The sequence below is a fragment of the Rutidosis leptorrhynchoides genome, chromosome 2, assembly GCF_046630445.1.
Source record: "Rutidosis leptorrhynchoides isolate AG116_Rl617_1_P2 chromosome 2, CSIRO_AGI_Rlap_v1, whole genome shotgun sequence".
Taxonomy (NCBI): domain Eukaryota; kingdom Viridiplantae; phylum Streptophyta; class Magnoliopsida; order Asterales; family Asteraceae; genus Rutidosis; species Rutidosis leptorrhynchoides.
The window spans coordinates 385078057-385098615 of NC_092334.1; the positions used below are offsets into that span (position 1 = coordinate 385078057).

The following is a 20559-nucleotide window of genomic DNA, read 5'->3' on the forward strand; positions in this document are numbered from 1 at the left end:
GACTGGGCCATGACATTTTGGGGGAGTTGTAATGGAGCGCTTTTGTCTTGGTAAGACTGTGACGTGTCATTTCTTATTTGTTTTTATTGTTTTGTTTTTTTTTGTATTTCTTTATTTTGTTTAGTAAATTTTAATATAAAAACAAGTTAATTAAACAAAAAACAACATAAATTAAATAAAAAAACTTACATTAAAAAAACGTCTAGGAATTAATAAAAAAAAAACGTACAAATAAACATGAAAAACCGTCCGTCATTCGTTATTCAAACATTAAAATACTTAAAAAAAACTACTCGTCGTTGTCGGTGGTGTTGTTGTTGTCATCTTCCTCGTTCTCTTCGTCGGACGAAATCTGCACGATCTCTCTAAATTTAGTACGCACCCAGTTTTTTAGCTTTTGAACGGTCTTTTTATCCTTCTTTTTCAACCCGTGCATATCCGTTTTAAGAATTTGAATCCCTTGCGCGGCTTGTTGTAAGTAAGCCGCATTTCGAAAAGCCTCGAGTGATGTACTTTTTTCCTCCTCTTTTTTTCCGAATATTTGGAGGACTTGGAAGAATTTGTTGAACGTGATGCCGTGCCCGCATCGGATGAAACGGATCGTTTCGCTGCCTTTTTTGCCTTGTCTCTACCTTGAGGCCTTTGCAAACGATCGGAACCAAACAACTCTTTTTCAATCGGCCTCGAGTCGGAAAGATCAACATGAAAACTATCATTAAAACCTTCTTCAACATCGTTATCATCATCATCATCATCATCGTCGCCCTCGTCCTCTCCCCCGAAAGGCGGTGGTGCATACCATTTTGGATGTTTTTTCAAAACATCCCACGCTTGAACCATGTTAAAATCTTTCAACTTTTCTCTTTTATAAATAAGCAACGCTTTTTTCATGATCCCTTCATCATTTTGACCACTACGCCAATTGCGTTTCACATCCTCGTAAAAACCATTAAAATCCTTACACGCCCGATTAACATTACGCCATTTACTCGTCAATTGATCGTCCCCACGATACCAACCACGTTCATTGTTGTTAAACTTCTCATAAATCGTATTCCACAACGTACTTATTTTTTGAGAGTTTCCCTTTTTTGAATCTTCGGACGAGTCAATCCAACAAGTGGCTAACCACGCTTCTTCTTCGGGATCCCACATCTTTTTCTTATATATTTCCTTTTTCGATACACCTACGTATATGTAACAACCCGTCCTTATCCACCTGGACGAAATCATCAACATTTGGTCCTAATGCGATGATCGACTCCAAATAATGTCCTTAAAATGAACAAATGCACAGCGGAAGACTTAATTCGTACCTGAGAATAAACATGCTTAAAAGTGTCAACCAAAAGGTTGGTGAGTTCATAGGTTTATCATAATAATCATTTCAATATCTTAATAGACCACAAGATTTCATATTTATAAACATAATACACTCCTCGTGTATGAAAAAGTCGTTGAGCACTTGGTAACCATACTTAACATTTAAATCACAGCAGCATATTCTTAAATAAACCCTACACCGTACCAAGTGTAGTAACGAAACGAAGTACTGTGCAACCGTTTAAAACTGGTCGTCCAGCCCGGTTGGGGTTGTCAGGCCCGATAGATCTATCAACAGGATTCGCGTTTACGCTCCTCACGTAAATATTAGTTACCAAGTATAAAGAAATATGCCATGGTACAACTCAACGTAGAATATATTTTAAGTACTTGTGTCTATTTCGTAAAACATTTATAAAAGCAGCGCATGTATTCTCAGTCCCAAAAATATATATTGCAAAAGCAATTAAAAAGGGAGCAAATGAAACTCACCTAATGTATTTTGTAGTAAAAATACATATGGTGAGTTTCATTTGCTCCCTTTTTAATTGCTTTTGCAATATATATTTTTGGGACTGAGAATACATGCGCTGCTTTTATAAATGTTTTACGAAATAGACACAAGTACTTAAAATATATTCTACGTTGAGTTGTACCATGGCATATTTCTTTATACTTGGTAACTAATATTTACGTGAGGAGCGTAAACGCGAATCCTGTTGATAGATCTATCGGGCCTGACAACCCCAACCGGGCTGGACGACCAGTTTTAAACGGTTGCACAGTACTTCGTTTCGTTACTACACTTGGTACGGTGTAGGGTTTATTTAAGAATATGCTGCTGTGATTTAAATGTTAAGTATGGTTACCAAGTGCTCAACGACTTTTTCATACACGAGGAGTGTATTATGTTTATAAATATGAAATCTTGTGGTCTATTAAGATATTGAAATGATTATTATGATAAACCTATGAACTCACCAACCTTTTGGTTGACACTTTTAAGCATGTTTATTCTCAGGTACGAATTAAGTCTTCCGCTGTGCATTTGTTCATTTTAAGGACATTATTTGGAGTCGATCATCGCATTAGGACCAAATGTTGATGATTTCGTCCAGGTGGATAAGGACGGGTTGTTACATGTGGTATCAGAGCGATGGTCTTAGCGAACCAGGCCTTTCATTAGTGTGTCTGACTGATAAGTTGTTAGGATACATTAGTGAGTCTGGACTTCGACCGTGTCTTTATGTCAAAAGTTTTGCTTATCATTTTTGTCGGAAATCATCTGCTTATCATCCTTAGGAAATTACCTGCTTATCCTCCTTAAAGTCTAGACACGTTTTACTGCATTTAGTGCATCGATAGTGTATAGACAAAATTCATATCCTAGCGTATCTTTTACTATAGATATTGTCTGACGTATTTCAAAAATTCTCCGTAATTTATGGGATTTTGGTATTATATATACACATGTAAATTATGTATTGAAGAATACCAAATCTAACTCCTATAATCTATTCCATACCAAACATTCATTTCCCCGACTATACAAGATGAACTCCGCGTCCAGTTCGAATTCCTCCGACTCCGACAGCCACGCCGATATGGATTTCCATTCGGGCTCCGAAGGCAGTGTTACCGGAATGGGTCAACCAATCTCCCATCATCTATTCTGGATGAATTGGGGATGGGTTCGTAATATACTAAATTATTGGAGACAAGAAGAGGGAGATCCCTTCCATCCACCAAATTACCCTCTTAGCGATGAACCTGAAGCACTTACCGGCGAACCTGTTCGAGAAACCATTTTCTCTCTCATTTCTAGAGTATCTCATCACGATTATATACTATCCCATATATCAGATCTTGTTCATTCGCTCACCCCAACCGTCAATCATCCCGGTGTAAGAAAAGAAGTCAACGAACTTCGCGCTCGGGTAGTGGCTTTAGAAAATATGGTGCGAAGGTTACAAACACCAGCAGCAGCACCAGCAGCAGCACCAGCAGCATAATCCGTACCATCATTATCAACGTCGATAATACCCTTATCACCCCAACCACAACCACGTCGTAAATCTCAACATCACGATCTGTACCTCGGATATCAACATCACACGCCTCAATATCACCATGTGTACTTCGAGTATAATCTTCGTTCTATATATCGTTCCACATCGATTATCATCGTTCTACGTATTGTTCTACATCATTTGTTTTTGTTTTACATAGCGATTATGTAATCTTTAATGTTTTAAAGATTATGTACTCCAATTCTAACCGAAAAATCAAATGAGTTTAATATCTTATTGACTCATTAAATTCATAATTACATTCGAAGAAAATATATATGCAAGTATATTTTCATAAAGATTGTAATTAAAAATTCTTTCGTACAAACTATTAATGATGAAAATATTTTAACGGGTAGGTAGTACCCGAGGAATATTTAGATTTCACATTAATAAGTTACACGGTACATTCTCCGAATCTGATTCAACGGTCATTTACTATTCTACTTACAACCACCGATATACGTATCCGTTCACCACAAAACAAACATTTACATTCAAATTTCATAATTGGATTTTGACCTATCAGAATCCAACAAGTGGCATAATGAAGAAAACATTGGACAAATAAAATTTGTTAGAAACAAACGAACTAATTAATTGAAATATTGTTAGGAATCCACGTTAACTGTTCCTAGCTAACTGTTCCCAGCTAACATTTAATTTATCGCAATTTACATTCTCGCAATTTTATTTAATTTCCGCACTTTACATACCGTCGGGACACATGTACAACAATACGTCGGATTAATTCTGAGACAACACGTTGTGCAATGGGTCATGATATATATTTATTTATTTTTCGCACTTTAATTAACGAGACACGTATGCAAGGTTTCGACTTATCATATCGACCCATCTATATATATATATTTCGGAACAACCGTAGACACTCTATATGTGAATGTGGGAGTTGGCTATACAGGGTTGGAGTTGATTCCAAAATATATATGTGGTTTGAGTTGTGATCGACACTGAGACCGGTACACGGGTCACGATACGTATTAATTAATTCGAATATTATATATTTAATTTATATATATGAATTTATTGGACCATTGGACAATCGGATTATTGGACTGCTAACTTTGGACAATTAAAATGAATTAAAATATTGTTTATAACATATGAAACTAAACAATTCTTCAAATTTGCCACTTGATTTCATCTTAAACCTCATCTGAATTTTGACAGTTACAATCCGCGTTCAAATCTTTTCATGATTCTTGAAAACACCTCAATCGAAAAGATGAACCAACCGCACTTCATCAACGGAAGAAAAGATCTATGCATATAGTTATGCACCTGAAAAACTCTCGGAACCTGAGTAAACGTTTAACATGTATCTGTGTTAGCTTCTCTTGGCATTGTTATTATCGAAAATAATTTTGCAATTCCTTTCCAAAGTAGCCCATTTTGTCACAGCTCCAGCAAGTCAACTTCGACTTTTAAGTCGGACTAACCTTATTATAACCTTGATATATACGTTGTCTTTTCGCCTTCATTACCGGAAAATCTTTTATATTCCACCCTACTACCATCAGCGTTTAATCATTTAAAAACACAATTCTCCCGAAACCACCTTGGTTTGATAACCGATGACCCTGATCCGTTAACTTTGAAAATGCTGACGAAGCAGCATGTTGTAGATGGTCTTAAGGGTCAAAAGTGATGATAAAGAAGGAAGTGGTTGGAACGCTCGATAAAAATTTTGTAATTGAAAAACGGATGGAGATAACCACGAAGGAGACCAAGGACAAATACAAGGACCAAACTCTATATTCAAAGAATCCAGGTAGTTCTGGATCCGATGAAATCTTTAGAAAATATATTGCTCCGTACCCACGTTAAAATCTTGCGAAAAATTTTTCGTCATCAATCTTCGAACTTAGAAATTCCAAAATATCATCATAAATATCTTCGATATTTCTGAGGATATTTTCATAAATATTCTTGTCCGAATTTATCTTCCTCTTCGTGTTTACTGTATTCCATTATATTGGAAAATTCTGTAAAATCTAAGTATAAATTATGAATGAATCATGGAGAAGTGTAGGGAACTGATGCATGAGTTAGTATAATATAATGACACTTGGCCAACGTGATTATATTACAGTAAATCATGCTAAATTTCTAATGTAACGTGATGAAGATTCACCGATCTTATCCTCATCATGTGTCATGTTACACGACTCTTTCATTCTACTTAATCTCTAAGCATATCACGGAAATATTTCTTTGATATTTTTGTTCTCCTGTAATTCCAACAAATTGCTAATAAATCGTGTGATTACATTCTCTTTCTGATTAGAAGATTTCTTTAAATTCCTTGAATTCTGAAAATCAACCTTGACTATGTCAGAAGATAAGACGAACCTCTAATCACTTCATTTCACTCTTTTGTGATAGCTTCACTCGTACGCTTCGTATGATCGACTTGCTTTATCCATATTAATCGAAAATGATAAAACACTATTTATCCACTCCTATTCGTCATGAAAACATTTTTATTGTTAGCCATGACGACCTCACTCAAATTTCGAGGACGAAATTTCTTTAACGGGTGGGTACTGTAACGACCCGGAAAATTTCGACTATTTTTAAACCAAACTCTCGACACGATTTAATATTCTTGACACGATAAGAGAAATCTGTTAGGTTGAGTCTCAAAAATTTAGAACTGTTTTCATATACGCAATTACCCCTTCGACTGCTCTCGACGATTCACGAACCATTATTTGTAAATAGATACATATATATTTAAATATATGAATATGTAATAATATTATGAGATACGATTTGAAATATTATATGATTCAATTATTAGAATTTGTTATGTAAAATAAAATAATATATAATAGTTATCATTTAAAACATATCTATATATATAAATAAAGTATATTGAATAAATTTATATAGTTTTAAATTCATTTAGTAATCGATAGAAGCACTCCATAATCATTCAGTGATTATTTAAACAAGTTAAATTCCAACTTAGGTAATTTTGAAATAAAAGATGATTCGAAAATAAGATATACGAATTATAGCTTTGTTAAAAATATAATTAGAACCTATTAGATTAATTTTAACATTTAGTATTTTACTTGAGGTTGGGAGCTCATAATTATTTTAATTTTTATTTAAATAATTGTATATAATTAATGACCAATTTTACACCCTAAAAGATTGAAATAAATAAAGTTATTTAATTTAAAATTTTAGAACTTTTCTAAGAATTTTTATCCGCCACCAACTAACAACGGACCACGATATAATATCCGTAATATAAAAATTAAAGAGTAGCCGTCTAATTATTGTTGACTCACATGTGTTAATTGCCTTTCACTTATTAGATTATTATATGATATAATATAATTATATATGCATACATCACAAAACCACTTTCGGTTTAACATCTGTGTCACAAAGGAATTTCGATGCCAATACTGTGAGCTGGATCATTATGTAACTTTTGGATCATTATGTAACTTTTGATTAAAAAACATATTAGTATTATTATTATGTATATATAAATACATATATTTATATTATATATATTAACATAGATGATTGGGGGTAGAGAACCCAATTTATATTTCTGCTTTTCACTTCTAAACCATCACCCATATCATCTCCAATTGTTAGAAATAATTTCTTTGTGATCAAACCTACACAACAACCAATACGTTTCAAGATTTCTAACTTTTACTCGCTATTTGCTTCTGCTGTTCGAACCATATGCACACACCATCAATAATCAACACCACTTGTTACTTATCGCTACTATTGAGAAACCGACCACCACCATCATAAAACAAAACCCATGAAAACCATCATCACCCCTACTGCTGTCACGATTATTTCTGGTTCAAGTTTACAGCTATTGCTATTGCTACTGTCTGCTCGTTATCATCACCTTCCACCACCACCGGGAACTAATAAGCAAACACCACCATTTGTTTTATATGAAACTCTTCATCTCCTTTTAACCGACACCACAACCGTCCTTATACCTATTTCTCTCTCCTCTCTCTCTCATCTTCAAACCATCACTCGCCACCATTACTAGCTATTATGTTTCGGTTTAAATCAAACAATCCCCACCAACGTGTCACCTATTTGATTTCTGTTTCTGATTTATTGATGACGAACCGACTGCCATGTTCGAATCAGGCTGCTGTACTCAATTTAACTTATGTTTTCCTGATCGCAAAATACCACCAAACACCCCCATCTTTAATCGATGATGCTTCCTGTTTCAGCTTTTGATTTCTGTTTCCTCTTTCGGCCGACACCCAACGAAACAGGAAACCTGCTACAGCTACCGTTACGTTTCTGTTTCCTTTTCCATTCCTATTACAATGAAGATGGAGAGATGAAATAAAGGAGATGATGAATAGTGGGTTATTCAACGAAGGGGATGAGGTAGAAGTCGTTAATGGCTGCTGTAACTTGTCTTCTAATATATTTTATTTATTAAAACGAAAACCCACCGACGTTTTCTATTAAACTAAAATCGAATGTATTTTTTTGGGCTGTCATGTTCAATTTCTAATTGGGCTTCGTATAAACAATGATGATGGGCTGATTAATTGATAGCCATGATACAAAGGATAGGTGATGATGAATCGGGTTATTGAATGATGAAGAAGGAAACAGATTAAAAACGGATTATATGTAATTATGTTGATTATTAAAACAAGAAAGCTGAAATGGGGGAACGGTTTGTGTTGTTTGGTTTGAGCGGGAGGTTGTGAGTTCGACTCTGGGCAGGGGCATCCTTTTTTTTTTAAAAAAAAAGATTGTTACATTAAGGTAGTCATTTTATTATTATTATTATTATTATTATTATTATTATTATTATTATTATTATTATGGTTAAGATTACAAAAGATAATTAAAAGATAATAAATAAGTTGCTTATGAAGAATTAATTATTAATATGATATGAATTGAATACTTATGCTATGATTATAAATTAAATATAACATAAATATGATCAATATTGATATTAGTATTATTATAAATATTACTATTAACATTACCGATAAAAAAATTAATATTTAGTATTATCACTATTATTTCTATATATACTAATAGACAAAACACTGTTTTACTATTTATCAATAGTAACCATGGGTATTTTTGTCATTTCACTTTTTTTTTTGATTTTACTAATGACAGTGTTGTAAATATTACGTAGTACTTAGTAACCACTTAATGAAAGTCAATATTTAATTTTCAGGTACAACTACGTAACGCACACAAAAGACTGTCATTAGCAAAATACTTTTTTTAACTTAGGTTTTTTTTTTTTTTTTTTTTTTTTTTTTTTCATTTGAATTTATTTACTTTTCTTCCATTTTTTTCCATTCTTTTTGGCAATCTATTTTAGCGAACGTTCTGCCGCCGCGAAGCAAGGCCATTCAACTAGTTATTATTATTATTATTATTATCATCATCACTATTATTTTTATTATCAATTCTAACAAAAAAAAAATATTATTATTTTTATCATGATTATTATTATTATCATTATTATTATTAGTATATCAAAATAAAGATTTTCCATATAAAAATATATTATTAACATAAAACATAACAATATTATTGTTTTTGTAATAAATGTTATTTATCTATTTAATGTATATAAAAATAAATATAGATAATTTAGTTATTAATAAAACATACGAGATACTAAAATAACAATTAATAATAATACCTAAATTTAATCGATTAACATTATATATGTTAATATATATGATACAGGTTCGTGAATCCGAGGCCAACCCTATACTTGTTCAATATCGTCATATGTATTTTTACTACAAAATACATTAGGTGAGTTTCATTTGCTCCCTTTTTAATTGCTTTTGCAATATATATTTTTGGGACTGAGAATACATGCGCTGCTTTTATAAATGTTTTACGAAATAGACACAAGTACTTAAAATATATTCTACGTTGAGTTGTACCATGGCATATTTCTTTATACTTGGTAACTAATATTTACGTGAGGAGCGTAAACGCGAATCCTGTTGATAGATCTATCGGGCCTGACAACCCCAACCGGGCTGGACGACCAGTTTTAAACGGTTGCACAGTACTTCGTTTCGTTACTACACTTGGTACGGTGTAGGGTTTATTTAAGAATATGCTGCTGTGATTTAAATGTTAAGTATGGTTACCAAGTGCTCAACGACTTTTTCATACACGAGGAGTGTATTATGTTTATAAATATGAAATCTTGTGGTCTATTAAGATATTGAAATGATTATTATGATAAACCTATGAACTCACCAACCTTTTGGTTGACACTTTTAAGCATGTTTATTCTCAGGTACGAATTAAGTCTTCCGCTGTGCATTTGTTCATTTTAAGGACATTATTTGGAGTCGATCATCGCATTAGGACCAAATGTTGATGATTTCGTCCAGGTGGATAAGGACGGGTTGTTACAGTATATTACAATTATACCAACAAACTACACATTTATAATCTAAAATTATAATCTGCATTATTATCAAAAACTTGTAATCTACAATTATAATCAAAAAACGCATCTTGTAATCATAATCCACATACAAAAACTATATAATCATCTAATTATCTACAATCATAATCAAAACACAACTTATAATCATAATCAACATACAAAAACACAACTTAATCATCTTGTATGCTACAATTATAATCAAAAAACGCAACTTAATCATCTTGTATGCTACAATTATAATCATACCCCCAATTTTTTTCTTATGGCTTCTTTTCTTTCTAGTAGGCGTGTCGGGTGCTTGGGATTGCGATTGTTCTTGTTGAGATTGTCTTTGAGGTTGTGATTGTTGTTGCAACATGTGTTGATATTGATTTTGTTGTTGAGCTTGCATAGCTTGTTGATGCAACATGTGTTGTAAGTTGAAATTTTGAAGTTGAAATTGTTGTTGTTGCATAAGTTGTTGTTGTTGCATCTCGTTCAATCGTTGACCCGGAAAGTAATTACTAAAATTGGGATATGGTTGAGCATTAGGGTTTGATGAAGATGCACCAAAGTTAGGATTAGAAGATGCCCCGTGATTGAGTAAATGCATAAACGAATTCGGAAATTCGTTTTCGTTTTCAGTAGGGAATTGGTTGGAGTTTGTATTGTTGTTGTTGTTTGCCATTTGAAGATGATTTAGGGTTAGGGTTTATGTTAATTTGGGAGAAAAGGGGAAGAATAAATTGGAGGAGATGAAGATAGAAGGAAAAAAAAAAAACTCGCCTGTTGCTTTTACTCGGCTCCAACGTCCCAATTTGACTAACCAATCAGAAAATGCCACGTACCCAAACGCCAAAACAGCTACAGCGTTTTTCGCTGACAAACGCCCAGGGACAAACGCCCACAAACGCTGCGTTCCGGGCGTTTGTGGGCGATTTAGGGTGAGAAACGCTCGCGTTATCTGTGGTCTTAGAGGGTACATGAGTCAAGGGGTTTATTGTCATTTTACAAGTTTTGAACTTTTTTTTTTTCTTTTCTTTTGGAATGGCGGAAATTAAAAAAAAAAAAAAAAAACAAAACAAAACCCTCTAACAAGACGTTAGAGGGAGTGTATAATGGATCAATACTTTTTGCTTTTAAACTTGTACATTTAACTAATAGTGGGTCTCAATATATGTGAGGAAGTAAGTTATTGTTGGTAGTGTTTAATTTTGGGTTAGTCATACGAAGAAAGTACTGATGTGGCGTTAATATGACGGCTATTCCTGGGAAATAAATATGTCTTGGTTGATAGCACTCTTAGTATGTCGATATAGACGAACTAAGTATTTGGTAATTCCGACTTTAGAATTTTATTCTATGTATTTATATGTTACAATAACTACTTCTATATATTTTCAAGATGGGAATTGATATATCCACCTTCCATTTTACTTCTTCCACCAAAATTTTGAGCCATTTCCTAAATTACCCCTGTAAAGTACTCCGTAAATGTTTAATAATGAAATTATCTTGTGTACTTGAATTGCCTATTCATTTTCTCCTTCACTTCCATCTACCCCATTTGTCTCACTCTTCTATCTTTCTCATCTACAAACACCGTAAAAACTCTTAACCAATTAATTTTTATAACAAAGCTGAAGACTACATCCACAATCGTCAATTATGAACTCCTATGTATCTTTTTATTTAATGATATTCTTTGTTTTTTGTTTACTCCGATCAATTATATCTTTGATTATTTCACTCAATACAACTAAACACCCACTATTCCATTTAAGCCTTTAATTTGTGGGTCTAAGTTTACTGCTTTACCATCACTTTGATTTTCATATTATTGTTGAATTAGTATTTTATAATTTATTAGGGTTCATATGATTTAATGATATGTGATAAATGATAATTTTCATATTATTGTTTGTACTGCTTTACCATCAGTTTGTGGTTGTAAACCAAATTTGCTGTTTGAGACTTACATGACGTTTATCCAATGTGTATTTGATAATTAATAGATTGCTATGATGCTTTCGCCCAATTGGCTTATTTGTATATTAAATTGATTGTTGTTCAATATTATCAATATCAATATCAATATCAATATCAATATCAATATCAATGAATACAGGGAATAGTTTACTATTTAATTAATATTTACCTTCATTTAGTCTTGGGGCAGTTTGAAAATACTAAGGGTATTTTGGGAAAGAGTTTGAAATTGTGGTGGAAGAAGTAAAATGGATGGTGGAAATATCACCTCCCTTTTAGGATACAGATCTCTTGAATACTCTCATTTGTCACATATGCACGCACTTTCGAGACGAAACCCGAATCGCATTGCAGCAAACTGATCCTTAAACCATCACGAGGGGCAGGCGGATCGGGTTTGAATCCTGATTGGATCGGAGAGAAAACCCCCTTGTGCTCAATCTGGAGCTCCATATTCCAGACATATTGATTAATAATATGGGCCGAGCGAGGCTCGAACCCATGACCTAACTCTCACCCCAACACCCCAACACACAAGGTGTTGGGGATACCGTTGAAGCGAAGTTACATCTCAATTAGAAAGCCCATGTATGCTTTTATTAAAAGAATTCAAATGTGGAGTTAATCTTAATGTATTATGGTATAAAGTAAAATCCTTGATATTTGAGTTGGCTTTCTATCGATTTCATGTTTCATAGCTTTCTTTTGGTCTAGTAGTTCGTTCGTTCGGTTTAGGTAATATGAGGCTCGGTATAGATGGTTCCACCCATCCACCTCTTAGCCCTCAAGGACGTCAATGGCAGCAATTAGTCCTGGGCTAGCCCTGCTTCCGCCCTCACCCCATCGCCTCCATCCATTTCTTTCTTAAGCATATTCCAGGACGGAGGTATTAAGTGGTATTTTTTGCTCTGTACATTTAATTATTTAAGTAATATAGTGGGTCCTAATTTTTCTGAGAAAGTATGTCATTGTTGGTAGTGTTTAGTCCTGAGTTAGTAATGGAAAAGAAGTGCTGATGTAGCGCTGACGTGGCAGCTATTCCCGGGGAGGAAGTATGTCTTTATTGAAAGCACTCTAAGAGCATTCTTATTCATGACACTTTTCTTCATATTAACATACTTCCACAACACCATTTCCTCGAGGAACTAACCCATCACAATTCACTCCCAGACATGACATACCATCAAATGAACCCACTTTATTAATTGTATTATTAAACTTAATTTTATTATTATGATTAAGGGAATGGTGATGTTAGCAATAACTCTTTATTATTGGTAATATTAAATAGTTTTTCTTTTTCTATTAATATTAAATACCGTTCGATTCTAAAATCGTGAATGAAAATGCTAGAGATTCACAGTATGATAGACAATATGGTATTAGGTAGACATTGACAAAGTGCTCTCATCAGTTGCATAACATTAAAAAGATATTGACTAGAAATTGGCATTACACGAACATGATTGTTGGGAATGCTCTAATACTCCCTACATTCTTAACCATATGCATAAGTAACATAGTCACAATCTAAATTCATACCGTATATAATGCAAGTACACTAAAGCAAATCCTTCGTTCTAATGTATATGCCTTTTGACAGAATTCTTTGATTTAATCCTTTTGACACTAAAGCACAAGAAGTCAATAGGGGTGTACAAGTATATAGATTAAAGAAGCCGGTTCATTCATACAAACAACCAAAATTCAGCCCAAATGGGAAGCGAAAGGTAGATGAGTTTTAACCAAATATTTGCAAATACATATTCCCTCGAGAAACCAGATAATTGATGTATATCTTTGATTATAATCGTACCCAAGACAAGTTACTCGGTTTTACATATTCATTTTTTACTTTACATTTGACCCGGATGGCTCATGTTTTGCTCATCACACCACAACAGGGCTCGGGCTCACCCCTAGGCCGGGGCTCATCATCTTCCTTCCATTTGTCGATGAGCTACGGCTAGAAAGCAAAGTTGGAAAACAGTTCTGCACCGACCTACCAAACCTCTCCCTCTTAGACTTCAACACATTACCACCATCCACATAAGGGCTTTGCTTCTTCGAGTTTATCTCATTTTTATGAGCTTGTTCACCATTTTCTTCGGAATCGGAAACATAGTTACCTCTTTGGCTGTCGTTGAAAAGGTCTGAAAGTCTCATTTTCTTTTCTGGGTCGTTTGGTGACGACTGATGTTCGGAAACAGGAGGTTTGTTGTTGCCTTCAGAGAAGTTATGGTGGACTGGTGTGTTGCCTCTTGATGGGGTAAATTCTGCCCAAATAACATCAGTTAGATATGGGTCATATACAAAAACTAGCTGCAAGGGGTATGGGTCAAATGGGTTCAACAGATTAAAATTTTTGAAGTCTACTTATAAAGCATACAACATGCTAACCAAATTGTATATAAAGATTTGTATTTATCATAACATTATTTTTGCAATCATAATCTTTTGACCCGTTAAACATACTGCCTAATATGAACATCTTGCTAACTCCATAAAGAATACATCTTACCACCATTGACACTCATGAAATCATCATCACAATCTGAATCTAACCATGCTTGTGAGTCGAAAAACGTCTCCTCTTTACTACCTGAAATGTATAAAATATGTAAAATTGTTTATCAAGATTTCTAAAACCTGACTATACAAGCAGGACACAGTGTGTTTATAGCCAACTACACATATCTTCATTATTTATCGTACTTGAATAGTTGAATCAACATAATAAGGTACAAAAGTCATTTAATTAATCCGTGGTTACAATATTATTATTTATGTACTAATAACGTAACTTGAATTAGTATGTCCTGATTCCTCTAAATTCTAAAATCTGTGTGTATGTATTATAATTTTGTAACTGCAAACTAACTAACCGTGATATGTAGTATGTATTGGATAGAAGGTCAAGGACCACAACAATTATATACCCATGTGATATGTCTTCTGCATAAATGGCATTTTGTCTACATAAATACATCTATATCCTTTCATAGCAAGGCCAAGACAAAAAGGTGAAGATAACGTGTAACAAACAAATATTTCATTATAATCAAATTGTTCTGTGGGACATTCTTCACATATAAGTTTCCACCGAATTATATTCTTGTTTTTTGTTTTCTAGTTAATATTCAAGGGATCAAAGGCATGACAGTAATATGTACTAATAAAATACTACTAAATGCAAAACAGAACTTGAGAATGAAACAAATACTATCTTATAAGTTTCCAGTTATCTAATGTATTGAAGACTAAAGAATAAGCATTTTAAAGATCGTGACTTAAAAGATAAAAGAATAAGCATTTTAAACAATATTTTCTTTTTAGAAAATTGCAAAGTATATTTACTTTAGTGTAAACCACAAGTAGTATATATCTTTAGATGAACTCCAGGTAAAGATAATTATTCATTTCCCCTTTTGCCAAAATCAGCAAAATCATGTCAAATTCTTGATCTTAAAAACTGTAAAAAAAAATTAACAAGAGAATAATTGAAGAACCTAAAAGGTCAAGTAGCCACAAATTAATTGAAGAAACTAAAGAATCTATAAACTTAAAAAGGCAACCCCAGATATAAACTTGATGTAAGCGTTATAATATTTAGAAAATATTGCATAGTACAAAATCCAGAAAAAGTCAAAGCAGAGAAAATAATCAATTCAAGAATGAAAAAGATGATAAAAATCATACCAAAATCATGAAAAGAAGTAGATTTAGCAGTAGCAAGATCAGCATTGATGATGGGAATGGGGCGATGTTTTGTATCATTATCATTATTATTATGATTATGATTATGATTAAGATTAGACTTTAACATTTGTAGTTTCATGGCAGAAGGTTTGTGGTGAGTTGAAACACAACTACCCATGTGCTTTCAACTAACTCACAACAATAATTCCTCAAGCAAAAAAATGGATATCAGAAATAGCTTATGTTTTGATGATATATTTTTAGAGAGAGTGAATTAAATATGAAATGAATGAATGAATTGTGTGATTAAGAGTTATGCTTAAGATAAGAAGAAAGTAGAAGATATTTTTTCATTTCGTTTCTTAATAAAGAAAAAACAGTTGAGAGTAAAGGTTACAAAATCAAGATGAATATGATTGATTTATGTATTTATAGTAATAGTATTAAACAACTTTAGCATTGGTTGGCTGGCCCCCTCACATTGAAGTTAATTTACTCTTGATCTTGACATTGTTTGACTTTTGAGGATCACCGATGATTTTGTTTTAAGAGAACAAAAATGACTTCTCTCTCATAAATAATCACTAGACGAAAATTTACAAAAATAAACATGCATTTCGTCTAAACATTAGGCGAATTAGGCGAAAAGCTTAATATCCAATGAGAACCCGCCACGTCATCTCAATACTTCCGCCAACCTTTTTTTTCTTGAAAATTTAAAAGCGTTTCGCCTAACCTACCACATTTAGGCGATTTAGGCGAAAAGACTTTAGACGAATATGGCGTAAATTATCGACCAATCAAAACTCGCCACGTATACAATTTATTTTCGACTCACCTAATTTTTTAGGCGAAAAGGTAAAAAAAAAAAAAAAACACTCGGTTAAAACACAATACACCGTAATGACTTACTATCGCCTAACATACAAAAACTATCGCCTGATCTCGCCTAATCTCTTATACCGCCTCCACCTCGACCGCCACCATACCCACCTTCCTCCACCGCCGTAACCCTTCTGCAGTACCCCGCCGTAACTTCCGTTCTCAATTTTTGTTATTATTCGTATTCTCAAGCGGTTATCATGTTCTCAAGAGGTTATTATCAAGCGGTTATTATCGTATTCTCAATTGTTCACTATAGTCCATCTCTTCGATTTCAAGCCGTTGCCACCGTAGACCGCCATAATATTTCGGTTAGTTAATTTTAGTATAATTGCATTATCTTTACTTAATTTATTACGTAGTAGTTATTATTGATTTGAAGGCGGTATAAGATGGATCGAAAAGTACTTAGCAGTATATTTAAGTTCAATTGAAGGTTGGGTTAAATTAACGGCTTTATAGACACGAAAAAAAAAGTTCATGACCGTGACTGTTTTTAGGCATCTGACTTTTTTTATATATATTTATTTGTAAAAAAAGAATTAAATTAAATTAAATGCTGGACAAAGTGCCTAAGTTATATGGTTGCTGGTCAACGTGGTGATATCCCACCCTCGGTTGGTACTGTGAACAAGCTGCACATGTTTTATCTATATGTCTTTTTATTAATTAAATGTGTATGTATGTACTGAATAAACAACAGTTTTGTATATTCTAATTTTGCACTTTTTTCGTGAAAAATTGTTTAAGTTACGCATCTGACTGAAACAATATATTTTGTACATTATACATGCTTTAATTGATTAGTATTTGCATAATAATTTATATATTTAAGAAAGTTTATGGTTAACGATTATGTTGTTCTTTTGATGTGGTGCAGATGGAAAAGTCGGAGAAAAATACTAATAAGAAACCTAATCCATTGGATGACATCGACTTTACAATTTATCCGGTAATTTATGTTCATTTCATTTAGTTTACTTTGTATTTTCAGCGACTTAAATGAGTTTGTTACTGTGACTTAAATCAGTTTAATTTTTTGGTCATTTGGTCATTTTGTGTTGTCATTTTCGCAGTCCATTTGTGGTCACTTTGTAAAGTTCATTTTGATCACTTTGTGCTAGTACCATCATTTTGACCCAAAGTAGCATAAAAAACATAAACTATAGTAGTAGCATCTGCAATGACAAATGGAACATTTACCAAGCGAGCCAGTGTTGTTGCAAGTAGCTTCTTCCCTGATTAAGATATATATTTTAAGTAAATATGTAGCAACATAACTATATGCATAAAACTATTTATAACATCCCAACCCGTTAACCAACCAAAAACGCGGAATAAAAAATTTTTTAAAACTGACTGGGCTGACCAGATGGGGTGCGCGGCGCGCACAGGGCCTGGCAGCCCGCTGTCCGGATTTTCCAACTCACGCGAAAAGATCTTCGACTTCCCGACACATTTAGACCAAATGATTTTCACAACATAATACAATAGTTAAAATTAACACGTTCCATTAATAAAAAGGGTTTTACGACACCGGGCCCACATATGCCCAAATTACCCTTAAGTACATAATACTAGTTTCGACCACACGACTTTTAATACAAAATAAAGCTGAGCATGGCGATTGGGGATACGCTACCTAATCCTAAACAATCCAAAAGCAAGCCTTCTAAAGCAACTACGCGAGTCCACTAGTCTAACGCTTACCCGAGCCACCACGTCCATGCAATCTATAAAAATGTAAACAACGAGAGGGTAAGCTAACGCTTAGTGAGTGAAAATATACTACATACATATATATGCATAAAATGAACACGCCACAAAATATCAAATATCGCATACCGGAGCATCCAAGCATAAAGGCAAGCTAATCTAAGCATACCGTACGATCACTAAGCAACAAGCTAACTATGCATCAACAAACATAAGTTCACCAACGACGATGCGAACAACGCCAAGAAGCTACACCCGGAGGGTTAGCTACATCACGACAATACAACAGTATATATATAACAATATATAAACGAATAAGGTTAACCCCTTAACCCATTACCGAATACCAAACACCACAATGAAGATTGGCCGAACTACACGAGCCTTAGTAATCCGAAACCACACGAGATTACTATCTTTAACAAGACAACATCGAGGTTGGCCGAACTACACGAGCCTTAGTAATCCGAACTACACGAGATCACTACCTCAATAAGATGACCGAACTACACATGTCATTGTGAACCCGAAACCACACGCGATTCACTTTCAACATCAAAACCCTTCGCTATTGGGGTTATATCATCCACATCACAACCACGTGTGATAGTGTACACATAAAACGTGTACCTCGTCAAAGGTGGTCAACCAAAACGCACAACCGTGCCAATTGGATCTAAACGCAAGTCCATCAAATCCACCTATATGTGAAGTGAGCTCTATAACCGAGAACCACTTCACCCGACCCGCACCCATCCTAAACATACATATGCACATAGGATATTAACACTCACCTTGTCGCCTTGATGAATGCAACCGAGTAATTCCGCAACACGTCAATGGAAAGTACCTAATCCATTATCACAAATACAATAACACACTTAGAGTGGATTTACAAACCAACTCAATTCGACACTTAGTGCAAATTCGACCAATTGCACTTACAAACACCAAACGCGTCCAAACTAACCACTAATCACTAATCACAAGTGAAAATGGTCCTAATAAGCCAAATGAACCCAAACTTAAGTGTTTAACACTTATCAATCTCAAAATCACCCAAAAACCCTAATTTTGACTCAATTCCAAAATTAGTCTTTCAAACACACCAAAAAGGGTTCCAATACTTCCATAATCACTAAACCTAGTGATTAAACCCAATTACAAGTCATAAACAAGACCGATTTGTTCACCAACCCAAAATCCACCAACAATAACAATAAACCCGATTACTAGCATCAACAAACTCACTTCAAGAGTTTTAAATGGGTTTCTTAACAATTTAAGTTCAAACCCTAACTTTGAATATCAAATCAAACAATGAAATTCGGAGTTAGAACTTACCACAACAACCAAAACGTAGCTAGGAACGAGGTGAACAACTTTAACACTTGAGCTTTTGATCAAACCAAGCTTCTTCTTCACCAAAACCCCAATTCCCTCTCTAGAACTCTCTCTCTCTCTCTCTAGATATTTGAGAGTGTTTGTGGATGTGAAATATGATCCAAAAGTGAATCCAAACCAGCTGATATGGCCTGAGATCCGGCCTCATGTGAAAAGACCAAAATGCCCTTCATTAAACTCAAAATAGAAAAAGACAGGATTCTGTCGCTGGGCTAGTGCGCGGCGCGCTCACCCAAGGGTGCGCTGCGCGCACACTGGTCTGGGCAGAATCTGAGCCTTTTGATTTATACCACGCTTCACCCATTATACGCACATCATTTATACTCTAAGTATACTAAATATTAGGGTCTTACACTATTGTATGAAATATTTGCACAAAATTGATCAATTACTTAGAAGAAAAAGATAACCTGAACCGGTTGGGCCCATTAGAAGAATGTTACTTTTTTCAAGTTCTACAGCCAGATCATTGAAATGTCCCGTTCATATTGATTATAAACGTTCCATATTAATTGATTTCGTCGCGATTTTTTGGCCTCTATATGAGACGTTTTTCAAAGACTGCATTCATTTTTAAAACAACCATAACTTTTATTTTATCTATAAAGGTTTAAAAAGCATTACGTAGATTATTAAATAATGATAATCTAAAATATACCGTTTATACACGACCATTACATAATGGTTTACAATAAGAATATATTACATCAAAAATAAGTTTCTTGAATGCAGTTTTTACATAATATCATACAAGCATGGACTCCAAATCTTGTCCTTATTTTAGTATGCAACAGCGGAAGCTCTTAATAATCACCTGAGAATAAACATGCTTAAAACGTCAACAAAAATGTTGGTGAGTTATAGGTTTAACCTATATATTATCAAATCATAATAATAGACCACAAGATTTCATATTTCAATATACATCCCATACATAGAGATAAAAATCATTCATATGGTGAACACCTAGTAACCGACATTAACAAGATGCATATAAGAATA

At 33.9% G+C, this 20559-nt stretch overlaps 2 protein-coding genes across 2 annotated transcripts; both read right to left on the reverse strand.

Annotated features, from left to right (window-relative positions):
* Positions 1–423: 423 nt before the first annotated feature.
* Positions 424–10777, reverse strand: LOC139889043 (uncharacterized). The gene is made up of 2 exons (XM_071872017.1): positions 10135–10777; positions 424–1187 (listed from the first exon to the last, which is right to left on the reverse strand). Exons 1-2 carry the CDS (start codon positions 10553–10555, stop codon positions 424–426), a joined length of 1185 nt encoding a protein of 394 aa, XP_071728118.1. The 5' UTR covers positions 10556–10777.
* A 2493-nt stretch (positions 10778–13270) lies between these two features.
* On the reverse strand, positions 13271–15941 carry LOC139892130 (uncharacterized protein At3g27210-like). Its single transcript, XM_071875170.1, has 3 exons — positions 15556–15941; positions 14378–14458; positions 13271–14132 (listed from the first exon to the last, which is right to left on the reverse strand). Exons 1-3 carry the CDS (start codon positions 15731–15733, stop codon positions 13747–13749), a joined length of 645 nt encoding a protein of 214 aa, XP_071731271.1. The 5' UTR covers positions 15734–15941; the 3' UTR covers positions 13271–13746.
* Positions 15942–20559: the final 4618 nt, after the last annotated feature.